Below are 21,370 nucleotides of genomic sequence, written 5' to 3' on the forward strand. Positions count from 1 at the left end.
CTTTTCTTGAAATAGGTAAAGGTGCACTGGAAATAACTGTTAACATCTTACATTCTTATTAGAGAATGGCATTCAAACTTATTTCAGAGAGAGTGTTAACTTAATATTTTTTTTTTTATATATAAAAGACCAGTGTGTGGGATCTCCTAAATGTTAAACACTGGCCCTTTAAGGCTGCAACTAACAATTATTCTTATATTTCATTTATCCTTAATTTTAATCATTTAATCTAGATGCACTATATCGTTGATTATTTGATTAATTGTTTAATTTATACAATCTCAGAAAATAGTGAAAATACACAATTTCTTAAAATCAAAGTAACATGTTAAAATTGTTTGTTTTGTCCAACTAATAGTTTAAAACTATTAAAAATCCTAATAATTGAGAAGCTGCAACCAGAGAACAGTTTCTTGAAAAATGACAGTCAATTATAAAAATAGATGCTGATTAATTAAGTCAATTGTCTTATCAATTAATAGACTCTTTAACTATGTTAATCTTAAACATTGTGTGTGTAGTTGTGTATCTCACAGCGACGCTGATCATCTGACATTCAATGTTTTAGGGTCACACAGCAACTCTGTCTCACACGCGATGGTGACCTTAGCTTTATGGTGGCAGCTCTCTTGATCGACCAGATAGTGAAACTGTTTCTGCGAGAGCGTCTTGTAAGCATTCAGCGATCCTCTGGGTCTGAGCGGGAACCGAGTCCTAGCCCCGTGGAGAGGTGCTCCACTGTGGGAACTGGAAGCTGCCTGGTGTGTCGCAAACACAGAGCGGTCTCTGTAGACCCAACATGGATGAGAAACTACCTTCACTGGGATCCCTATGAACTGGGAGAACCCTCTTTCTCTCTCTCTTCATCTCTCCCTCTCCATGTCAGCAAGGCAGCACTAGTCGTCAGTGTGAGAACGGTTGCATCACAGCTCTCGCGGTTTCTTAGCCCCTGGCCCCTGTGTTTCTCGGTCAATCTGTGGGAACCCTGATTTTGGACGGCAGCCTCTGTTCCCACCACCAGTCTGGTTAGAAAATAGACTTCTGGTCATGTACCAGGCACCCAAACCGAGCCGGTTCTAGCCCGCTCCTTCTCACGGGTTTGGGGGAGGAGAGGTCAGCGGCTGCAGAAGAGGCCCTAATGGGTTTCGTATGCAGGTACCGCAGAAGCGACACGGGATACTGTGCTCATGAGAAATGAGAGGGTTTTAACGATTCTGTGCTCTTTCCAAAACACTCCCTCTCTCCCCTCTCTCTCTGTTTTTCTCTGTCTTCTGCATTTCTCCCTCTCTGTCTGCCTCTCATTTAAATTTATAAATAGTGCTTTAATCTTTCTCATCTTCCTGATTAATTGAAGATAAAGTTGTGTGAAGGACAAGGCTTGGTTTTGTTACAAGAAAAATCAAAAGACGTTCAAACGAATGATTGACTTGAGTAGTAGTTTTTCTTCAATGATTCTCATTGTTTTAGTTTTTCTTCCCAGTGACGTTCACAATCATGCCTCCAGTTCTCTTTATATTTCATCCACTTAAAATGCAATTTTCTGTGTCGTCTTATAAACCAATTCATCATGCCTTCGACTACAATTGCATCCAGACGAGAAGCCTCATCCAGGAAAACGTTTCCCCTTCTTTCCTGGAGAGTTACAATTTTCGGAAGAAGAACAGCATAGCGGGAACAGGGGAGAAGATGAAAAAAGCAGCTCCAGCTTATGTACGTCCATGACAAAGAGATGGAGCCAGATGAGAGCTCCTCTGCTCCCCACATGTGGACGAGAGAGTCAGGTCTCACAGAGTGTGTGAAGACAGCTGGAAAATTCCCCTGAGCCTGGCCTAATTGAAAGCTTATCATCTTCTCTTTGTGCTTCCTGAGCGGTGGGGGATCAGCGAGGAACGACGCAGAGAGCAAACTCTGTGATGAGACCTGGAGGAAATAGTCGGGAATGCTTAAGACGGTGCAGATCTGTCATACACTCACACTGTGGGGCTCAGGCTGAGGGTGGTGTGAGATCTGTCAGCAGGGGATTGTGTGTGTGTGAGTTTCACTGTGCGTGTGTGGAAATGCTTTGAGTGTGCAGAGTTAATTGAATACAGTGTGTATCAAGGCTGCGTGTGTGCGTCCTGAGGCTTTGTTGTTCTGCCAACACTGCCCCCATAGAAGGCCTGAAGCAGACAGCAGCAGCCATACAGAAGGAAAGAAAGGACAGAATTGAATGAGAAGAAAGGATAAAAGAGTTGAGGAGTATAGACACAGGACAGTATAAACAGGGAAAATAAAAGAATAATTTGAAGAAGAAAAACAAAGCATTTAGAAGTGAAAGCCCTTTCATGGTACATCAACAGGTGGCATTAGTTTAAGAGTGAGGAATTGTGGGTATTGTATTTCAGGTTAACCACATTAGACATCTGAAATCAGACCACCCCACAAGGTAGCATCTCAAGTGTTTAATCTTGTGGCTCGGCATCAAATGGGCCAAACAGATGCCATCAGCGCCGCATAAATTAACAACCACATAGCTGGTAAAAAAGACGGCCGACATTCCAAACTTCTCCTGTATTGTTTTTAACAAGTGACAACTTGCCGACGTGCGCTAACATGGAGGCTGCCAGGGCGGTGTTGGATTCCTGAGCTGCGTTTTATTTACACTCTGGGTACCACCGTGTTGACAGCTGAGGCATTTTCAAACCCATGAGAAGTACGGGGTAATTGCCAATGAGAGTCTCACTAATGGAAGAGAAGACGATAATTATTAAAGGAGGTTATTGGGAAAGAACTACCAATGAACTGCCAGGGCTGTGAGACTGAGGCAGTGGCATGTGTGGCATTTACTGTATGAGGCTCAAGAAGAAGAACAGAATTTTGGATCAGAATGTGCTGGCATGAAATTGGGTCCCATGAACTTTTATGGTGTGTTTTTTTTTTTGTCCTGCTCATTTGTCAGCTGATGTGATGGTGTCTGGGTTTCTGGAGGTGAATTATACCCTGTGCCTCCATGTTTAACGTTTTCACTCTCAACACCTCCCCCTGTTGAACCATAAAAAGACCTCAAAATCCAGACTTTTGAGCATTGAGTTTCAAAATTAGAGAACTCTTACGGTATGCAATTGTTTTTATAGTAAAGTGAATAATGTAGAAGAATGTGGCCATAAATACTCAACCTAAATCTACCTCTAAGCTAAAAGAAAAATTATGTGTTGTTATAACTCTCGCCTGGAGCTTTGTTAATTAATTTTTTTCTTTTAAGTCACTGCAATGAAATAAACAGTGGTTGTGAAGACAAAAGTGAGACACATGTTTTTTAATTAAAATGATTAAAAACTACATTATCCGCAAACTTTACAAGCACTCAATAAGGAAGCATTAACGATATCATTACATACATAGATGAGATTCTTAAATTAACATATCAGTTTCAGATGTACATGCTTTGAGCATAAAGAGAAATGAAAGGAGCAAGATGAATTAACATTTTGTTATATGAAAAGGAAAAGGGGCAACATGTAAAAAGAAAACAAAAGGAAAAAGTAATATTGTGCTCTTTAATCCAATATACAATAAAATACAACTCACTTGTACATTTTGGCTTCCTAGTTTTGCATAAAGAATGATAGAAATCAGTCAAGACATGATGGATTTGCCACACATCTTTTCCATCATTGACATCCTTGACAGTATTACAGGCAAGTTGTGAAGATCTTTGGTTTTTCTTTTAAGGAACCACACAAATATAAATACACATGTGGTTTCTCTAGCTGCATGATTTTTGCCCATAATAAAGTAAGATCATCTATCGCATAAAGGCTCCAGAGGAGAGAGCAGGGAATCACGCTTTTCCTCTAAATCAAAGGGAGATAGGAATGAGACATTGTTACCGATTGTGAACAAACGAGGAATAAGGCAGAGGGTCTCTACAAAACCACTTGCATAACTTATTTTTTTTACCTGAGCTGCAAATGCAAGCCTTTTTGGATCACTATTCACTATGAAATTAAATGTCACTGCAACTAAATACCCATCTTTCAGACTCTTTCATGACTGCTTCCCTCTTGTGGAAGACTAGTCTAGTAGATATTAGACACCTGATACCTGCTGTAAATGACTATACACATCTCATAGCCAGATGATCTGTGCAGGCGTATGAATTATTGGCAGAGCCGTGAGCCCCTGGCACTGATGATCAGTAAATTAGACCAGAAAAGACAGAATCAGGGCCATAAAGGCTTCAAAGCACTCACTGATTATACAGAACAAAGGGACAAGGGAAAGTTTTTTGCATAACTGCCCTTGGTGTTGGTAAGAAGATACCACTCTGACTCCCTTCCTCCTTCTATCCCTTCATCCTCACACTTTTCCTCCTCCAGGGATAGAGGGATCACATGTATAACTGTAGGGGAAAGGCCCTCCGGACAGGGGGAATGTGCACACACACACCTGTGGTACAGGAATGTGTGTGTGTTTGTGTGTGTCTAATCATAAAATTATTAATTACTTAATGAAGAATTTGGTAAGAGGACACTTTGATTGTATTCAAGAAATATATGTTAAGGAATATTTCATATTTAGTTCGGCAGAGTTTCAGATATTAGTAAATACATAACCAAAAAAGAGAAATGAAAGTTCAAACATAGTGCAAAAATTAAGCAAATGGCTTACTTACGCAGAAAGGCAATTTGGAAATTGTTTAAAAGATTACGGTTCTAGATACACCATCTCACTAACAGAATCTGTTGGGCGTGGTTCATAAGGAATAAAAGTTTTTAGTGCATCAAAGCTACATTGGAAGACAAAACTATTACATTAAAGGTTTTGGTTTTTATAATTTAGTAGCAATATATTACACAAATTCCAAATTTATACTTAACAACAAAATATGGCATATATACTGTATATATATATATGTATATATATATAAAAGGAAAGGTAGAAATGCTTAAGGATTTCGAGTATATGCGCACATTTCCTCACAATTTGGCTCAAATAAATATCAAAAGTAAACCGTGTCATCCAGTTCAAAAAATACCAGACTAGGACTTTTTTTCAGAAAAGGGCATGAGTAAGAAATCTAAAAAAAACAGTAAAGAGTAGACACAACAGGACTTAAATATTCCTGCAGAAAAAGATAAACACTCCTCTGTGTTAGTCTTTTACATTCCTCAAAACATCAGCCATTGTCCTGTTGTAACTGGATACAATGATGACACAGCAAAGGAGAATTCATTTCTTAAACACGTGAGTCCTCACAAATAAAATGCTTGTCTCTCAGCGATTGTGTTGAAACATCCACTGCATACCGTAGCACCAAAGGCTAATGTGTTCATTTGGATAATAAATTAGGCAATAAGGTTCTGCATAAGTACTGTGAGCACATGACAGACCCATGGATGCAACTGAAGATGTTTTCACAACTGACAACAACATTTCTTGTAATATTAAAATTTTTACAGAAATTAAAGCTTAGAAGGACCGATTGCTACAGCAGTGCAGCCATGCCTTGGAAGGATGTTGGAGTCACTCGGGGAGCAAACATCCGGTCCGACTGCTCTTCTCCACCTACCAAGTGAGTTGGATCAGTCTGAACATTTGATGAATGTCTGCTGTGGTTTTTCAGTTCATCGGCTGTACTGATTGATCATACCGCCATTGTCTTTTTGTCTTTAACGAGAACCTGTTTACACCAAACAAGTGATGCTGAAAGGTTACTATGGCTTTTCTGGTTTTACCCTCACATCTATTTACAGTTCAGCCGAACATAATCTCACCTTTTATGGCTTTTATAGTCCTTTTAAGAGTATATGTTTTAGCACAGTGCAGGAGTTCACTCAAAATGTACAAAATACATGGAAGTCTTGAGAGTTGAACGCAGAAAGTCTTTAAAGCGAGTGCCGGAGAAATAAAAGACAAACATGCAGCATTTCTCTTTTTTTTGTTTGGTTTTTTTTAACTTTCAGTGTTTTTTGTTCATCGTCCTCTTTACTTTTCCTCCCTCACTTCTCCTGCACCCCTTGATAGTCTAGCTGTCTGTCAGTCAGTAAGGCCTCCAGACGGACTCATCCAAACGGCCCGAGGCGCTCATGGCAGTGGGGGAGTTGCTGTGGCTGCCATCGGCCTCTACGCCTTCGCTCTGGGTGTTCAGGCCCGGGTTCATCAGGCTGTTGGTACCTCCGGCGCCCGTGGCCCCCGAGCAGGACAGCAAGCGGGTGGGGGAGCGCTCGCCCCCGGTGTTCCCCGGCGCCACCATGGAGAACTGGTAGGATCCAGAGCCTGTGCCGTAATACAGGTAGGAGTTGGATTGGAAGTTCTGGGATTGGTTGTTTGAGTAGGGGGGTGGCAGGTAGGTGTGGTATCTAGAAGAGGCTGGCATGCTGAGGCCACTGATGCCAGTGCTGGAGGTGTTGGCGGAGTATGGGAAGGCCCCAGGATAGTGCATGCGGGGGTCTGAGAAGCGAGGGTCAGTCAGCGGCGACAGAGACGGAAAGGTGGTCCTCTGTTGGAAGAGATCTGTAGTCCCTGTTGGCAAAAACAAAGACACAAAAGGTTGGAAAGAGTCAACAAACATTCATCCATGAATGAAAACTGCTGGTGTGATTATGAAACAAGGGGCTCAGAGATTTTTCATTTTCTATTATACTAAAAAACGACCCTCGTCTACAGAACAGAAAACTTCCCCAAACCCCCAACTCCAAGCTCAGATTTCTTGCGATATGTCTGTCCATGGAAATGTTTGCTCAAAGTAATGAACTGAGACATTTTTTTGCTTAATAACAGTCATCAAACACTGACAGCACATCATCCCACAGCCCTGTGCACAAGACTGAAGTTATGAAAAGGCCCCCTTGCCACGGCCCTCCTACCACTCCTTCAAAAGCAGAGCAACATACTGTATTCTGTCTTTCTCAGAGCAATGAAAAGAGGCATTGTCAGTGCTGAGGGGTGCTTTGAATAAACACCGACGGCTTGTTGTGCTGTTGCGCAACTCATCATAAATCATACTTGGGCGACAGAGGCAGAGACCACCATCAGAGACAGACAGAGAGACAGAGAAGGAAAATAAAAAAGGAAAGAGGGAAGGAAGGAAGAGAAACAAAGAAAAAAGAGTGTTTCTGTGTGAATATCCGCTAAACTAATGTGTATCACAGTCCAGTCCAGGACCTGTCAGAGTTAACTGCTAAATGTAATCTCACAGGTAACAGAGCACTGTGAACCCAGCTGTTTGGACTTCAATTTCACTGCACACTTTCTAATTTATTCAGCTGACAAAAGGGAAATAAAAATATCACTCAAGGGTTTGACTTGGCAGTTTGGTTCTCTGAGATTTGGGGCCGCTACTGTCACCAAGTTAGTTCCTTAAGTCAAACACCACATTGCCCCTCTCACTTAACTGAGGAGTATTGTTGGCTGATCTTACATCCTGAACTTCGGATATGAACCCATTCACAGTTCTGCAGTAGGACTTTTCTACGCCACCTACTGTAGTATTTGGGTTTGGGGCCTGGCACAGAGACAATTATGTTCCATATTTCTGCTGTATTATGTAAGTTAGAAGGTAATCCGTTTTATGAGCACCAAGTCACTGAGGCAATGCTTAGTAAACCTATATTGTAGTTAGTAGTTTTGCACTGGCAGTGTCGGCACCCTGCAATATAATTTGAATTAGAGGTGTCTCGAATCTTGAAAATGTCTTGTCTGGCAAGTCAAGCATGTCGAGTCTTAACTGTTTTATAATTAAATATCATGACACTCAGATAAGTTAAGCAAGGAAGCCAGGCCAAAATACTCTAGAGCTGTAAACGCCCTTAACCTGGTTGTATGCCATAGTGACTAGAGAGAGTTCCTCATACCTGATGTCAACATACAGTATGCTCCGTCCACACCTGCTGCTCTTACACACACACTCATACGCTCACACACACCTCAGTCCATGGTTATTTGTTTGTCCGCATGTGGCTTTCATGGGTCCAATGTGCCCACATGACTGCAAGTGTAAAATGTGGATTTGGATGGCAGAGAAAAGAGAGCTTGTATTTGTGAAATAGCAAGCGTTTGCACGCCACAGCCCTGAGGGGGGAGAATGCCAAACTTGCGTGCCACAGTCTTGTTGAAATGTCTTTTCCCTATGTCTGGAGAACTGGGTCCATTTTCAGCTACAAAAAAATCTGTTCCTTTGCAATTTCCATGGCCTCTGCTATACTTTTTTTTTCAACAACACATTTCTGCAGTTGAATTTCCTCTTCTTTTTGGGATGAGGGAGTTTGGTGGTGGTAGGGGGGCTGTTTCTTTTTCCAGAGTCTACCAGGCACCGGAGTCGGGCTGCATATCTGATTTCACGCGAGGAAAATCCAAGCCTTCAGCTGCTGTTGATTCGGGTGAAGTGGAGTCGGCCCACTAATTCCTACCGGACTCCCAAAAAGTCTCTCTCTCTCGCTCTCTCTCTCTCTCTCTCTCTCTCTTTGTCTGTCCCTTCATCTCTTTCTGTCTGTGCTAAATTTAGGCTTCAGCGTGAGGCTGGGGAGGGGTTGTGTGGCATGGGGACTTGATTGCCCTCGCTGCTGCCGCCCACCCCGCACATGATCTCCATTTAATTGGAGTTGGTGGAAACGTGTTGGCTAAACTGCGGTGGGGATCGACTCCTGTGTTCTGTCAGGGGAAACTGGACTGGACACTTATCACAACACCTTAATGGGCTTGTGCAGTATCAAGCTCTTGGCTCTGAGCCTGCTACCACCTTAAACCCTCTACAGCACAGTAGCTCCCTCTGGAGGAGAGGGCTGAACAAACTGTTTTGTAATTGAGAAGCAAAGTTGTGCAGTCTGCTTTTTCTCCTTCTTAACCATGTTGCATACCTTACTGCATCCCCACCCTCCCCCACCCAGTATAAGTACAGGCTTCGCTGTTGTGGCTGTGGTAACCGTGGTGTATCTTTGGCAGAGAGGGTCTTCCTAACTGAGCCTAGTAGTAGCTGCCTGTAACCTCTGTGGCCCAAAACCACACATGATCTCCATTAGGCTCATCTGAAATGTGTTGACTAAATTGCAGGGACAGGAGAGGGGATGGACCCCAGAGGGCTAGCTGGCACAGTCTGCTGTCTGTGATGTTCCCAGTCTATGAAGCGGGTAGCTGGGAATCAGGGCTTTTATAGAGAACATAGTGTTCCAGCCTTCTCTTTCCTTCTCTAGCTTTGAAGCATAGCGCCACTCACTTATTTAATTCTGCAACACCAAGGGTGGAGTCCTCCTCCTTTCTGCTTAGCTCCAGTAGTCCACTAGTCCACAGTCAAGCGTGTAACCCAGATATGACAGGAGGTTTGCCTTATTTGCGTATGGGAGAAACTGATTTTGGTTGTTAACATAAGGGCAAGTTTGAGGCGGTCATGTCCATGTGTGTAATTGTGCACAGAGTTATGTGTGTCTATGCGTGTGTTGTCCGCATGTGGTGGCTGGCAATGGGGAGATGCAAATCCAGGCGCTCACCTGTGAAATGTTTACTCAGGCTTGATGCAAACTGTGACGGCCAGTGCCCAGGGAATGGTGTCTCAGGCAAATAAGTGGAGGGAAGGGAAAGAGAGAGAGAAAACCCCAGGCTCGTCCAGCTACGCTACGTAAAGACACTCCATGCTGTGTGCAGTAAGACTGTTTTTAATCTATCATTAAAAAAACAAACATTGATGCACTGCAACTCCTTCTAGAGGTAGAGAGCTTCTCTTTGATTTCTTGGCTGGTTTGGGTGGTTTTAACAGTGGATGCCATGAACATGAGCAGTCATTGTTGATAACAGGGTGATAATGACAAAGCAACACCACGCCAGGGCAGAACTGCTGACGCACGGGGCCAAAGAATAGGAGACCCAAATGAACACAAATGATCTCCAGGTGTTTTTTTAAGCAGCAAGGCTTTGGGGCCGGAGCATCATGTCGAATGCAAATGATAATCACCTCTGTACTGTGGCACCATGGTCAACAGCCCCAAAGCCTCATCCATGTTTGGCACTTTTTCATGTGAGCACAGAGGATTTTGCATGTCCTCAACTTGTGACATGCAGTACAAGCAAAGGTAAAGGAAGTTTGTGATTACAGAAAACCTGAGATTTTCCTAATGCATCAACAAACTAGGTGACATAATTAATATGTTTGTTAAGTAAATCCTTTTCTATGAGAGATATGATACTTCCTTGTGAAGCCAGTGTCATGGTGTGTGTTTTGCTGACCCTAGACCATGTATACTGTTATTGTTAGGATAAAGGTGTATGAAAAGTAGCATCATCATTTATTACACTTACACATATATCTCTGTCGCATTGTCTTTACTGTCTAGATGTCCTGGCATTTTAAGTTTAGGCTGTAAGGTCTTAAACATATGCTTTTACTAACCATCACTGACAACCACATTTTTCACACCATCATAATTGTCTTGGTCTGCAGTAAATCTCTTGCTAGAAAATGCCTTGCAGCAGTAAGATTGGTAAATATGTAATTCTCAATATTCTGCTTCGGGCTTTGAATTGCAAAAAAGAGAAACGTCTTTTTGTTCTTTCTTCCGTGTGTGTGTCCTCATCACAGTGTGAGTGGATGACTCAGCATGTCTGGTGTGATGTGGTGGTTTTTTGGTAGGGGATGGATAGGAGACTGAGGGGGCTGTTAGACAGCAGCAAAGATCCAAATCCCCAAGAAACAAATGAAAGAAAGACGGAGTGGGAGGGAAGGAAGAGGAAGGCAGGCAGGGTGGTGGCGTTCTAGGAATGTTCTGGGGTGTTGTAGAGCCCTACGGGCATAACGAAACAGACTCCAAAATTGTCACAACGAATGGCACACCCTGTGTTATGCCCGCCTTTCTCGCTTCTCCTCCTCAGTATTGTTTGTTTCAATTTGAAAGGCTGTCAGAGTGTCTCCTAATTAGAATGAATTAGTTTAGAAAGATGTGCGATTTGAAAGGTGTGAACTGTCTTTGGCGGTCCAAAGTATCTCAATTATCTCCTCTGAGCCTGTTTTCTTAGTAATTAAGGCCATTGCTTATTATTGACGTCACCCCTCATGTTGCTTGTTGATTGGGCCACACATTATGATAATGTCTCAGCAACCAGCAAACACCCATGACAACACTTTCCCAGATATGCATGTAGACGCACTTTCTTCATATTCAGATCGGGGTCAAATTAGGAAAGCCAGGCATTATGCGAGGAAAGTTAAAAAGAAAGGGTAGCCCAGATCATAGTTAGAGATCTGTGTAATCTAGTCAAATAGTGGGCATAGAAGGGCATTGCAATGTCTTACCTGGCCATGGTCTCAGGTCCTCCTCCACCTTGCACGTCTTCAGAGCGGGGGCGTCCATTTGCTCCTGCCACAGTGCTGGTTTAACACACAATGGGAACAATAGGTTGAATTCAAGGACAACACTTGAATCTGCTTATAAGAAATATGTCAGTGGAGGAATTGTGTCTGTGCAGGAATGTGTAATTTTAGTATTTTGTGGAATGCAGACAAATGTGTGGGTTGTATATGTGTACAGGGTGAGGAAGTCAGACTGTGCCATAGAAATCTAAAGCATGACCCAAAAAAACTTTTCATGACAGACTTGTCAAAACTGTCTTGACATCTGGCGGTTTGGAGATGTGTCTTCCTGTCACAGGTTGGCCCCTGCTGACTGAGCAGTGAAGACTGGGAAGAGGAGGGGTGGTTTTCTCACCACAGTGAGACCAGGCTTGGAAAAACATGCTTGATGGGTGCATGGGAGATATTTTTGGGTCTTTTAGGCGAGACACTGGAGGGGCAGCGGAGACCTGTGAAGTGCAGGACACTCGCTAGCCTGTCCAGCCAAGCTGTCAGCAGGCGAAGGAGGGTCAAGGACCTACTGGCCCAACGCGTGGGACCCTGCTTCACACTCAGCGGCCACACCGCAGGAGGGGTGACACAAACAGGGTCTGTTTGCTCTAGGTCTGAGACGGTGCAGTTGTTACAAGAGAACTTGCACGGAGCTCTGTGGACATGGGCAGTCTCAGCACAGAAGTACAAGTCTACATGCCTTTCAACAGTGTTAGATATTGTTAAAAACAGTTTTCCTCAAATATACATACATATTTTCATCATAAACTCCACATTATATTACCACATTCTTTCTCATGGTGCTCTACTTTTAATAACAGCCATGTGGTATCACTATGACTCTGCTCTCCGCTGTTGAGATACCGCAATATAGTAAACTCCTAACCTCCTGTAGTGGCAATTAGGACTTAGAAGGATGCCAGAAGCAGAGAGGGGGGCAGTGGCGCTGGGCTGTTCACCTATAGCCACACTGGGCTCAGCATGTGTAAGATCTGTGCTTCCCCTGGAGCTCCTCCATTTCCTTTGCAAAGGCCCAAATCAGCACTCAGTCACTGAGAGGTCCTGCACTATGGCTCACAATGGCAAATTCTTACACATAAATGGCCTTATTCAGAAAGGCTTCCAAGCAGCTGGTGCGATTCGCTCAAGAAAATAAACATTTCCTTCAAATATTTTGATTGGCCAGCAGACAACGTCAATATGAGAGGCACAGATTACCCCTGTTAATAAGAGGACCAACCCCCTGGGCGGAGTTGAGGAGAGGGGAAGGCAGGGGCTGAAATGGGAAGAAGCGGCGACTGCGTCACTAATAAGAAGCTTTGGGGTGGTGCCAGTGTAGTTTTGGGGAGGACACAAATAAACACATGCACTGCTTTTGAAGTGCATGTGTAGATGAAAGAGCCAAAATGGCATCCATCCCCGTGACTCCGGATCCAGCAACGCCTCTGAGACATGTAATGCGCCTGCCGTAATGAAGCGTGTCATTGAGACACAGTGAATGCCGGTCCTTGTGCTGGCTTCCTGTTTCGCTTAGGCCTTAGGCGTCGCAACGGGGAGAGAATGTGAGAGAGCAAGCAAGAGAGAAAGAAAGACGCCAGCGAGGAAAGGAGAGAGAAAGAGAGCGTGTTAGAGAGGGGAGGAACACGGCCTTGGCTCAGCTATGTGGGACATTTGATATGTCTTTTGAGCCCTCACTTATAACGTGAGCAAAAACAAACACATGGGCTGAAAAATCCTATGTTCTCTTTGAGAGCTCGTCGTCCTCCCACCCCTGCCCTCTCCCCAGACTCAATAGAGACTGTTCATGGCACATATGTAGTTTCTGTAATTGCTGAAATGTAAAACGCAGCCTGACTCTGATGTGAAATTATAACTTACACAAACAGTTGAGTCTGGTTAAAAAAGAACTTGCTCTCACTTCTCTTTTTCTTTCTTTTCTTTTTTTCACCAAGGAGGCGGCTTCAAAAGATTCTTTTTTTTTGTTGAAGAACAAAAACATTTTCAGTTTGAATTATTCATCTCAGGGTCACAAAAAGAGAGTAACCACAAGTGAAGCTTTCAGGCACCATAACAAATAAACTCCGTGGCGGCCATTGACATATTATGTAAATAGTGGAGTGCAGAAGTAAAACAGAGTGTCTAAAGGACTGGTCCAGATTCCTGCTCGTTTTGGTTGTATTGGCCTCAGAGGGCCAGCTTCCTGCTTGGGTTTGGCAGAAATCAGCATGAAACCCAACTAGTGTGACGGCTACACTCAAAAGTCCACACCACAGCTACCTGACGGTGCTAATTTCCTGTCTCGCTCTTGCTTCTAATTGGCTGATCATGTCATTCTGGATGTGTGAATTAGTGTGAGCCTCTCGGCCGCGGCAGTAGCAGAGTGCCGCCTCGAACCTGGGGGGCCAGCCAGCTTGTTTATGTGGAGTAAACAGTGTGGTCACTGTGGACGAGGCGGGAGGGGCACGGCTGCTTTGGGCTGGTCCTCCATCAAACAGGACTTTCTCAAGTTTAAGTCCAGTCCAGAGAGGCCACAGCCTGAACATACTAAACAAGAGGGCCAACGCACAGCTGCAACAGATGTGTGCCAGTTGTGCAAGAGGAAGTACCAACATTTGTGTCATTAATAGAAAATGCTTTGCTTTTTTTTAAATTACAATCTGCAGGATGGATGCTGAGTACATTTCAAAAATGAAGATTGTAATATGTTTTTTCTGCAAGATCCGACTGACATTTTTAATAACATCACCACATGGGTCACACATTCAGACAGTCAGGCACACACTCACATTCACAAAGACACACACACACTTTTGGGCCCTCATCAAAGCATTGAGCACTTGACTTGATGGCGGAACGTTATGCTAGTATCTGATATTCATCTTCAGAGAGGAACACACAGGTGTTGGAACAAATAACATGTTAAACGATACCACCTCAAAAGTGCCAGGACTTTTTGGATGATTAAATTGCTGCTGTATTTCTTTTTCCCCCCCCCCTCTCTTACTGTTAAAACACATTTAAGTTAAAAGAGCCTCTTTCGTCTCGGCTGTCTGTTAGAGGCTGTGCCAGGGGCTTGTTGAGTTTTGTCTGCATTTAAAATGGAACAAGGTAAAAGTGGAATCCGTGCTCCACTTTGCACTTGGAGGAAAATCTAATTTTCTATCATCTATTTGCTTTACTTAAGAGTGGAAAGAACTTTGCATATATTATAAATGCAATGTCACGGTTAGATGTTAAAGGATGAATGACATTCTGTATCAGAAGAAAGAAAAAAACTGCCACCCACAGACACATAGAGTATACACATGTACCTCAGTTGAGGTTTTGAAAACCAGAATAACAATTTAGTACTTGATTGTCTGAGTGTCAGATTTGCCCGACTACATTAGTTGAACCACGCATTTTCAACCACACACACACACACACTCGCACTCCCTCCACCCTGGCTGAGAATCATTCCACACGTCTACCAGGCTTACCTGTGGCCACAGAAGAACAAAAACAAGCAGCGAATGCAGCGTCTGCCAGCGTGCAAGAATCCTGTCACTGCATGCACTGTAATGAGCTCTTAATTACCCTGTCTGTCTGGGGCACTAACAGAGAACTTGCAACACTAGCACAGAGTTGTGTATGTGTGTGTTTTGTATTTTCAATGTGCCTATGGTGCAATTGTCTGTGTGTGTGATTTAAGAAACCAGGGCAGCATTGAGCAGATGTCTGGAGACACGTCCTGTTGACAGGAAAACTGAGACAGTATTTCATAGCTCAGACAACAAAATGAAGCAAGGAGGCTTTAGGAGGAGATGACACTGTATTTTCTTATTTAGTCGTCTTCAAGGGGAAAATGCAAGGTTCCAGCCCCGGATAATGGAAAACATCTTTTGTAACAGCGAGACGGGAATCCATTTAATTATAACGTGTTGATGGGCGATCTATCACCCGGCAATTCTCAAACAAACAGGCCCGGGGATTTAAAGTATCTGCAAAATACAACAGTGTCTGGCAGGGCTGCCAAAAGCAGAGACGTGTGTGCTGTTGATATGTAAACACCTCCCTGTGTCTCTAAATGGGATTTATTACAACAAGTCTATTTTTGTTTGAGCTTCGCTTGTAATACTGTAGTGTTGTCTGTGCATGATTCCTACACATACGGGAGCGCTCTGTGTGATGTGCGCCGCGACATACATTTCCAGTCTACAGCTCAGACACTCCAGCAGATAGACGAGGTGGAAGGGAGACAGGCCCTCTGCTCTGTTATTTAATTATTTTACCACTCTTGCCCTGCGGTATGCCGTCATGATGGTAATACCACAGATTAAGGTGTGTGGTTTTTACAGCCCTACCCCTCGTCTGTCTCACTCACACACACTTCTTATAGACGGCCTACACTCACTGGCAGCTGTAACGTGAAGCTCAAGGCCTTTACCGTCTCTTGACAGTTCCAACTGATGTTAATGTGTTGTGTCTGCTCACAGTGTATGCACTGTACATGTGTGTGTTGCAACATCGCAGCCCTTTGAAGCCTGACAAGCCTATGACGCTCTAATTCCTGCCCTAATCCTGTGCGAGGCAGACGAGAGCAGAGCAAAGAGCTGCTCTTCGTCTGCTGTCTGGACCAAGTCTGTACACCTCTCCCTGCCGACTGGAGCCCCCCCCGTATTCAAGTCAGCCCTCAGAAACTTAAAGCTCCCACTATAAGCTTTGCTGCAGGGGGCTTTTTATTGGCAGACAACCTACACAGCTCACGCCAACCTTTAAACCATCAGAAAATTATCATCACAGTGGCTGTATTGTGTTGAGGCTCCACAGTGTTTACTTTCAGCGTAACCGGTCGGTGGTGTTTCTAAAATGGCTGACATGTTTTCACCTCGGTACAGGCTGTGCGGGGGAACAAAATCAATATCAACAGTAAGTAAGGACATGGGGGTGGGGGCCAGGGTAGATGACCCTGTGTTCCCCACAGTCAGCTGTTAGATAGGCACATACTGGTGACTCAGTGCTGGCTAAGCTAAGCACAAGGCCAAACAGTGTATGGTTGTGATACAAACTGATAGAGTTCCACCCACACACGGTCCAGAGCTTCCAAACAAGCCCTCCTGTACACAGCAACATGCTGATACAAAGGTAATGAGATTCATTAGCTAGCATGAGAACTAGAGAGTGGGTGGGAGACGAGGGCACACTATGTATGTGTGTGTGTGTTTAGCCTGCTTGCTTCCAGACATGGCATCCTGTTAAAGAGACTCTGACATATGAGAGAGAGAGTGAACACTCATCCTCAATCCGACCATCACCCCCGCAGCTGTCCACAGCACACACACATATGCATAAAACAACTCCCTCCCCTCCATCGCACCACCTCAGTCTGAGTCTCACCCCCCACGCCCCCGCACATTCGACCAGTCTGAGAGTGACGTGATTGCCAAGGTAGCGGGTGGCTGTTACATTCCTGGGGCTGTAGTGCGCGGTGTGCGGAGGCCAGCTTCAGCACCCAGGCCAAGCTCGGTTGGCAGCACCCACCATGCCACCTGGCCACAGACTCAACCCTGCACGCTGTGGGGCCCGGACCCACCAACGCAGGGCATCCGGGGACAGAACTGACATGAGCTTCCCCTCGGACAGCCAACACATATAACAGATCCCAGATTAGTGGAACAGAACTCGAAAACCCCCCATGGAGGAAACGCACATGAAGTGCTCTTGGCTTCCTTTAATGCTGGGTGAACGGCATGTACTGTTGATGTGTAACAGATTTTTATTACGGATTACTTACCCTCTGGCCAAATAAAACTGAATATGTTTGTTTTATTAAAGGAGTTGTTTATTTCTAAGTAATGGCGGTTAATGTGAGATGATTTTACAGTGTTGTGGTGATTTTGGTTATGGGGATGTTGGTTGCTTGTGGTTGTATGTATCAGTGGTCCTCACCTTGTGTGGTGCCGAGGTGGGTTTGGTGGATGGGGCGGGGATTATTGTTCACTGGGCCTATTCGCATACTCCGCTGGTAGCGCTCGATCTCAGACAGTCTGTCCGAGAACTGCATCTTCTGGGGGTCTTCTATCTTCACTCTGTGCCCTGAAAACAGCGACATGAGGAGGACGGGTAAGAGAGAAATCAAGGGCTTGCCAATTTACCACCTACACAACCAGGAAAATGGCACTTTATATTTCCAGAATTGTACAAAAATAGCAACAACAATAACAAGAGTCCTGTTGGAAAACCTTTCCTTCTCCTAAATTTCTTAATGGAGCCGGGCAGTTTGACATGCCTTGGCAAAATACTTCTCTTTGCCTGTCTAAGCTGTAATTAGTGTAAAATTGACTTGGACTGTGAAGACCATCAATATCCTCCACTCACACAGGAGGAAGTTATATAAGGGGGGAGAAAGACACTGTCACCATGTTTTCAGCTTCCAGATACAAAAATATTATTTGAATGTTAGCAGACCTTGAAATACATTGGCTAGACACTACTGTAAGTGTTACTCAAGCTGCACCTGCTGCCGCGTCATCAACAGATAACACAGATAACGACAGTGGTTGAAAATGATTGCTTTAGGAATGCTGTTTTCCCTGAACCTGCAGTCTAATAAATAAAAAAAAATTATTACTTGCTACATTAGGCATTTCTATGAACTGATGAAATGAAGTGATCTTTTCTTACCATGCTTAAAAAATAAGGAGTAGATCTACCCCCAGCAACAACCCTTCTCACAAACACCCACACACACATTCAGGTCTGACTGACACAGCACTTAGTCAGAAGGAAACACCCAGACAAGACTACCAGACCATATAGTCATCAGTTTTAAACATAACGGATAGAAAAAAGAAATAGAAAGACAGAAAGAGAGCTTTTTTATGTGTCTGTATGTGCGTGTGTGTGGGCGGGCTGGCAAGCAGGAGGTGAGAATTAACTCTGCTTAAGTGAAGCGTATCTGCTGTATCTCTTTTATCCAGATCCGGAAAACTAACCAACACACTTAGTGCCCTTATCACTTTGGTGTCCCGTTCAGGGAGATGGTAAGAAAAAAAAAACTCTGATCATGCCTTTTATGTAGACACACACATGTACGCAGACATGTACCAATACACACACACTTTACACACTCTACATGTGAACACACCTTAAATGTCAGACGTGAGTGCCGATGAGGGCTATGCCTCTAATGGGAGGAAGAGATTTTAATGTAACTATCAATGCACCAAAACTGTGTGTGAACCAGCATGTATACATTCTGTGGTTTTCTCCCTGGTATCTCTACAGAGTAGCCTAATGTGAAGTAATGGCTGGATTTGAATATTTTATCACTATATAAAGGGGGCAAGACAGACGGACCAATATGGATTTTGCCCGTCCTTTCTCTCCACTGACCCATGGGCAATATATCTTCCCTCAGAGGCTGACCCATGGGTAAAGTTTCCTCTCGTTTACCGCTCTGTCCATTTGTTTGTGCCCACCACCTCCCCTCCATCCTCTCTTTACGAACTATATAGAAATATCTAACACTGACGGCCCCCAATACACATGCATACAGGTACACAAAGGGTACGCGGGCACTGACACAATGTCTGAACACAGGCAGGCACTGAAATCAAATCTCTCCTGACCAAAATCAAAGTGCAGCATAGAATGCTGTTTTATTCACACCCACTGATCAACAGTTACGTTGCACTTTACGTGTGTGAGGAAGAAAAAGAGTCAGTCATGACTAATGTGTCTGAGCAGAGACAGCAGTTCTGTTGCTGCTCTCCAGATGTTTGTTTTCCAGAGCATTAGGACGTTGGACGCCAAAGGAAAGGAACAGTGTGTGTGTGTGTGTGTGTGTTTGATTCCACCCGCCGGCTCACCAGTTTGCTCCGTGCAGTTACTCAGGAACACATCCTGGGCGGACACACACCGACACACTCACTCTGTGATATCTCTTTTATTCACACTCACATGTGGGCCACTCTGCCATCTCTTTAAAATATGATGGAAGGAATGAAGGCCTGCATACTCACTCTCTCTTTCTCTCTCTCCTTCACACACAACACACACACACACACACACACACACACACACACACATATATACAGCGCCAGGTCCAGGCTCCATCACCCACATAGACACTGTGGCTACTGTCTGTTCCAGGCCAGAGCAGGGGCGGCCAGGGGAAGCAGCCCTCCAAATATAGCCCCTATATGTGTCCTTGTGTAGTTATTAAGAGATTTACACCACCTCAAACGGCTGAGGTCAGGGAAATGATACATCCCACTGCTCTCTGGTTGGAAAAAAAGACAGACGGCAGCAGGAAAAAAATCATAATTGGTCAGTTTTGCTGTGGCCAATGGTGGTCTAAGATGAATTGGCTGGTTCTTTAGGGATGAAAGTGATCATTCAGCTGCCCGCAAACACACACACACACACACGAGTACTAGTTGTGGATCCTGTGTCCCCTTTCCAGTTGGCAGGGACACACTGAGTTTGGTGACAAACTGTTTCAGAGCTTCCAGTAGGGGGTTTAGTGGGCTGTGAGACGGTGATTTTTGGGAGAGTGGAGGCTTTATTAAAACCAGGCCTGAAGCTTATTAACCCGGGGCCCACAGTTGCTGTTAACCACTAATCAACGGGGAGGCAGCTTGAAACTTTCTTTTTCCCCATCTCCTCTGCTTTTCTCTCTGCCATTGTCTCTTCGATGCTTATAAAAAATTAGTTTTTCATAAAAATAATGTATACTATACGTGATTTAAAGTGATTCTAAAAAATAAATCATGTGACTGTATTTCTCCGCATTTACTCTTGTTGAAAGAAAGCAGTGTTATTCAGTGTAGAAAAGTTTTTTATGACTAAATCTAAATCATTACAGTCTCTGCAACAGAGCACCAGAGAAACTTGGCCTGTATCTTCCAGTTAAACCTTGTGTTAACGCGCTCTCTTTGGCCAGTTGACCCTGCCTTTAGCCACAGTGTGTCTGCTCCGACCGCCAACATTTGACTTCTACTCTGCAAGTCCGGGGGCCAGAGGGGTGCCGGCGCTCCATGACGGCCCCATTTCAGAGGGGTTTCTGTGGTTGGATGAATATTTAATGTATCAGGGTGCACTTAGGAGAGAATGCCCTTGTTTTTCTCTCTATGATATCATAACCACAAGATAGAGCTGGGAGATGGGGGCCAATGCACACATGAGGCCTAAACAGCAGCGCTCAATACGCTCCAAGAGCTGAAATGGATGCTAAAGGTTGTAGATTTACTAGCCTCCTCTCAGAGTAGCGGCCGCATCATCTGAAAGCATTATGGAAGTCTATGAAGAACAAATAAAATGCTTGATATAAAATGTCTGGTATTAACGATGTACTGAAGGGCGATGGCTGTGTTTTGAAGAAATGGGTGTGCCGTTCTCAGCCATGCTTAGTTTTGTGTGTGTATGTGCGTGTCTTTATTTCCTGACAGTGTCATATCTTCGCTGCAGAATAACTTGAGATGTTGCTGTGCCTTTGTGCCCTGGTGCTTTGAAGAGTATGGAGACAGGTTCAAGTGTTAAGTGATGTGAGAAGTGTGAAGTTATTTTTCATGAGATTGCACCCAGCGCTCTAAGACCAGACCACATGAACGGTTAACTCCTCCAGACTTTTGCCCAGCCTTGCCTCTATAAAGCCTGTATCAGCTCAACACAGAGACAGTGTTTGCTCAGTGAGGTGACAGCCAGGCCTTAAACACCAACGCCACAGCTGAATGATCACCCAATACGACCTGTTTCCTTCCGTCATCCCCTACTTTTTCTCTACTTCTCCTCTCTTTCTCTCTGCCTCTTTGTCTCTGTCTCCATTGAAAGAAAGAAACATATGTTCCCTTCCAAAGGGAGATACATTAAACACAAGCTCTTTTTAGTAAAGGGCTGGGTGCTTTTTTAGGGGCAAAGTGAAACTCTATCTGGACGGCAAAGGGCAATACGTGCTTTGGCCTCGGCCCAAGTCTGCACTGAATATATTTGAAGTGTAAATATTTGTATTCGACGTATAAATGGACTTGATAGGCCCCTGATAACACACTAGAATTGATTTGGAGAGCAGGTATCACACTG

At 44.1% G+C, this 21,370-nt stretch overlaps 1 protein-coding gene across 1 annotated transcript in view; it reads right to left on the reverse strand.

The window, feature by feature from the left end:
- Positions 1 to 3,280: 3,280 nt before the first annotated feature.
- The window catches only part of runx3 (RUNX family transcription factor 3), a 44,503-nt gene continuing 26,413 nt past the window's right edge, over positions 3,281 to 21,370 (reverse strand). Inside the window, exons 6-8 of the mRNA XM_035674044.1 lie at positions 17,237 to 17,383; positions 11,261 to 11,335; positions 3,281 to 6,504 (exon numbers count right to left, since the gene is read on the reverse strand). Of these exons, the coding sequence (XP_035529937.1) occupies positions 6,023 to 6,504; positions 11,261 to 11,335; positions 17,237 to 17,383 (704 nt within the window). The 3' untranslated portion in view covers positions 3,281 to 6,022. The remainder of the gene's footprint in view (positions 6,505 to 11,260; positions 11,336 to 17,236; positions 17,384 to 21,370) is intronic.

This window comes from Morone saxatilis, unplaced genomic scaffold (genome assembly GCF_004916995.1).
Source record: "Morone saxatilis isolate NCDOM2014 unplaced genomic scaffold, NCSU_SB_2.0 Contig3, whole genome shotgun sequence".
Classification (NCBI taxonomy): domain Eukaryota; kingdom Metazoa; phylum Chordata; class Actinopteri; family Moronidae; genus Morone; species Morone saxatilis.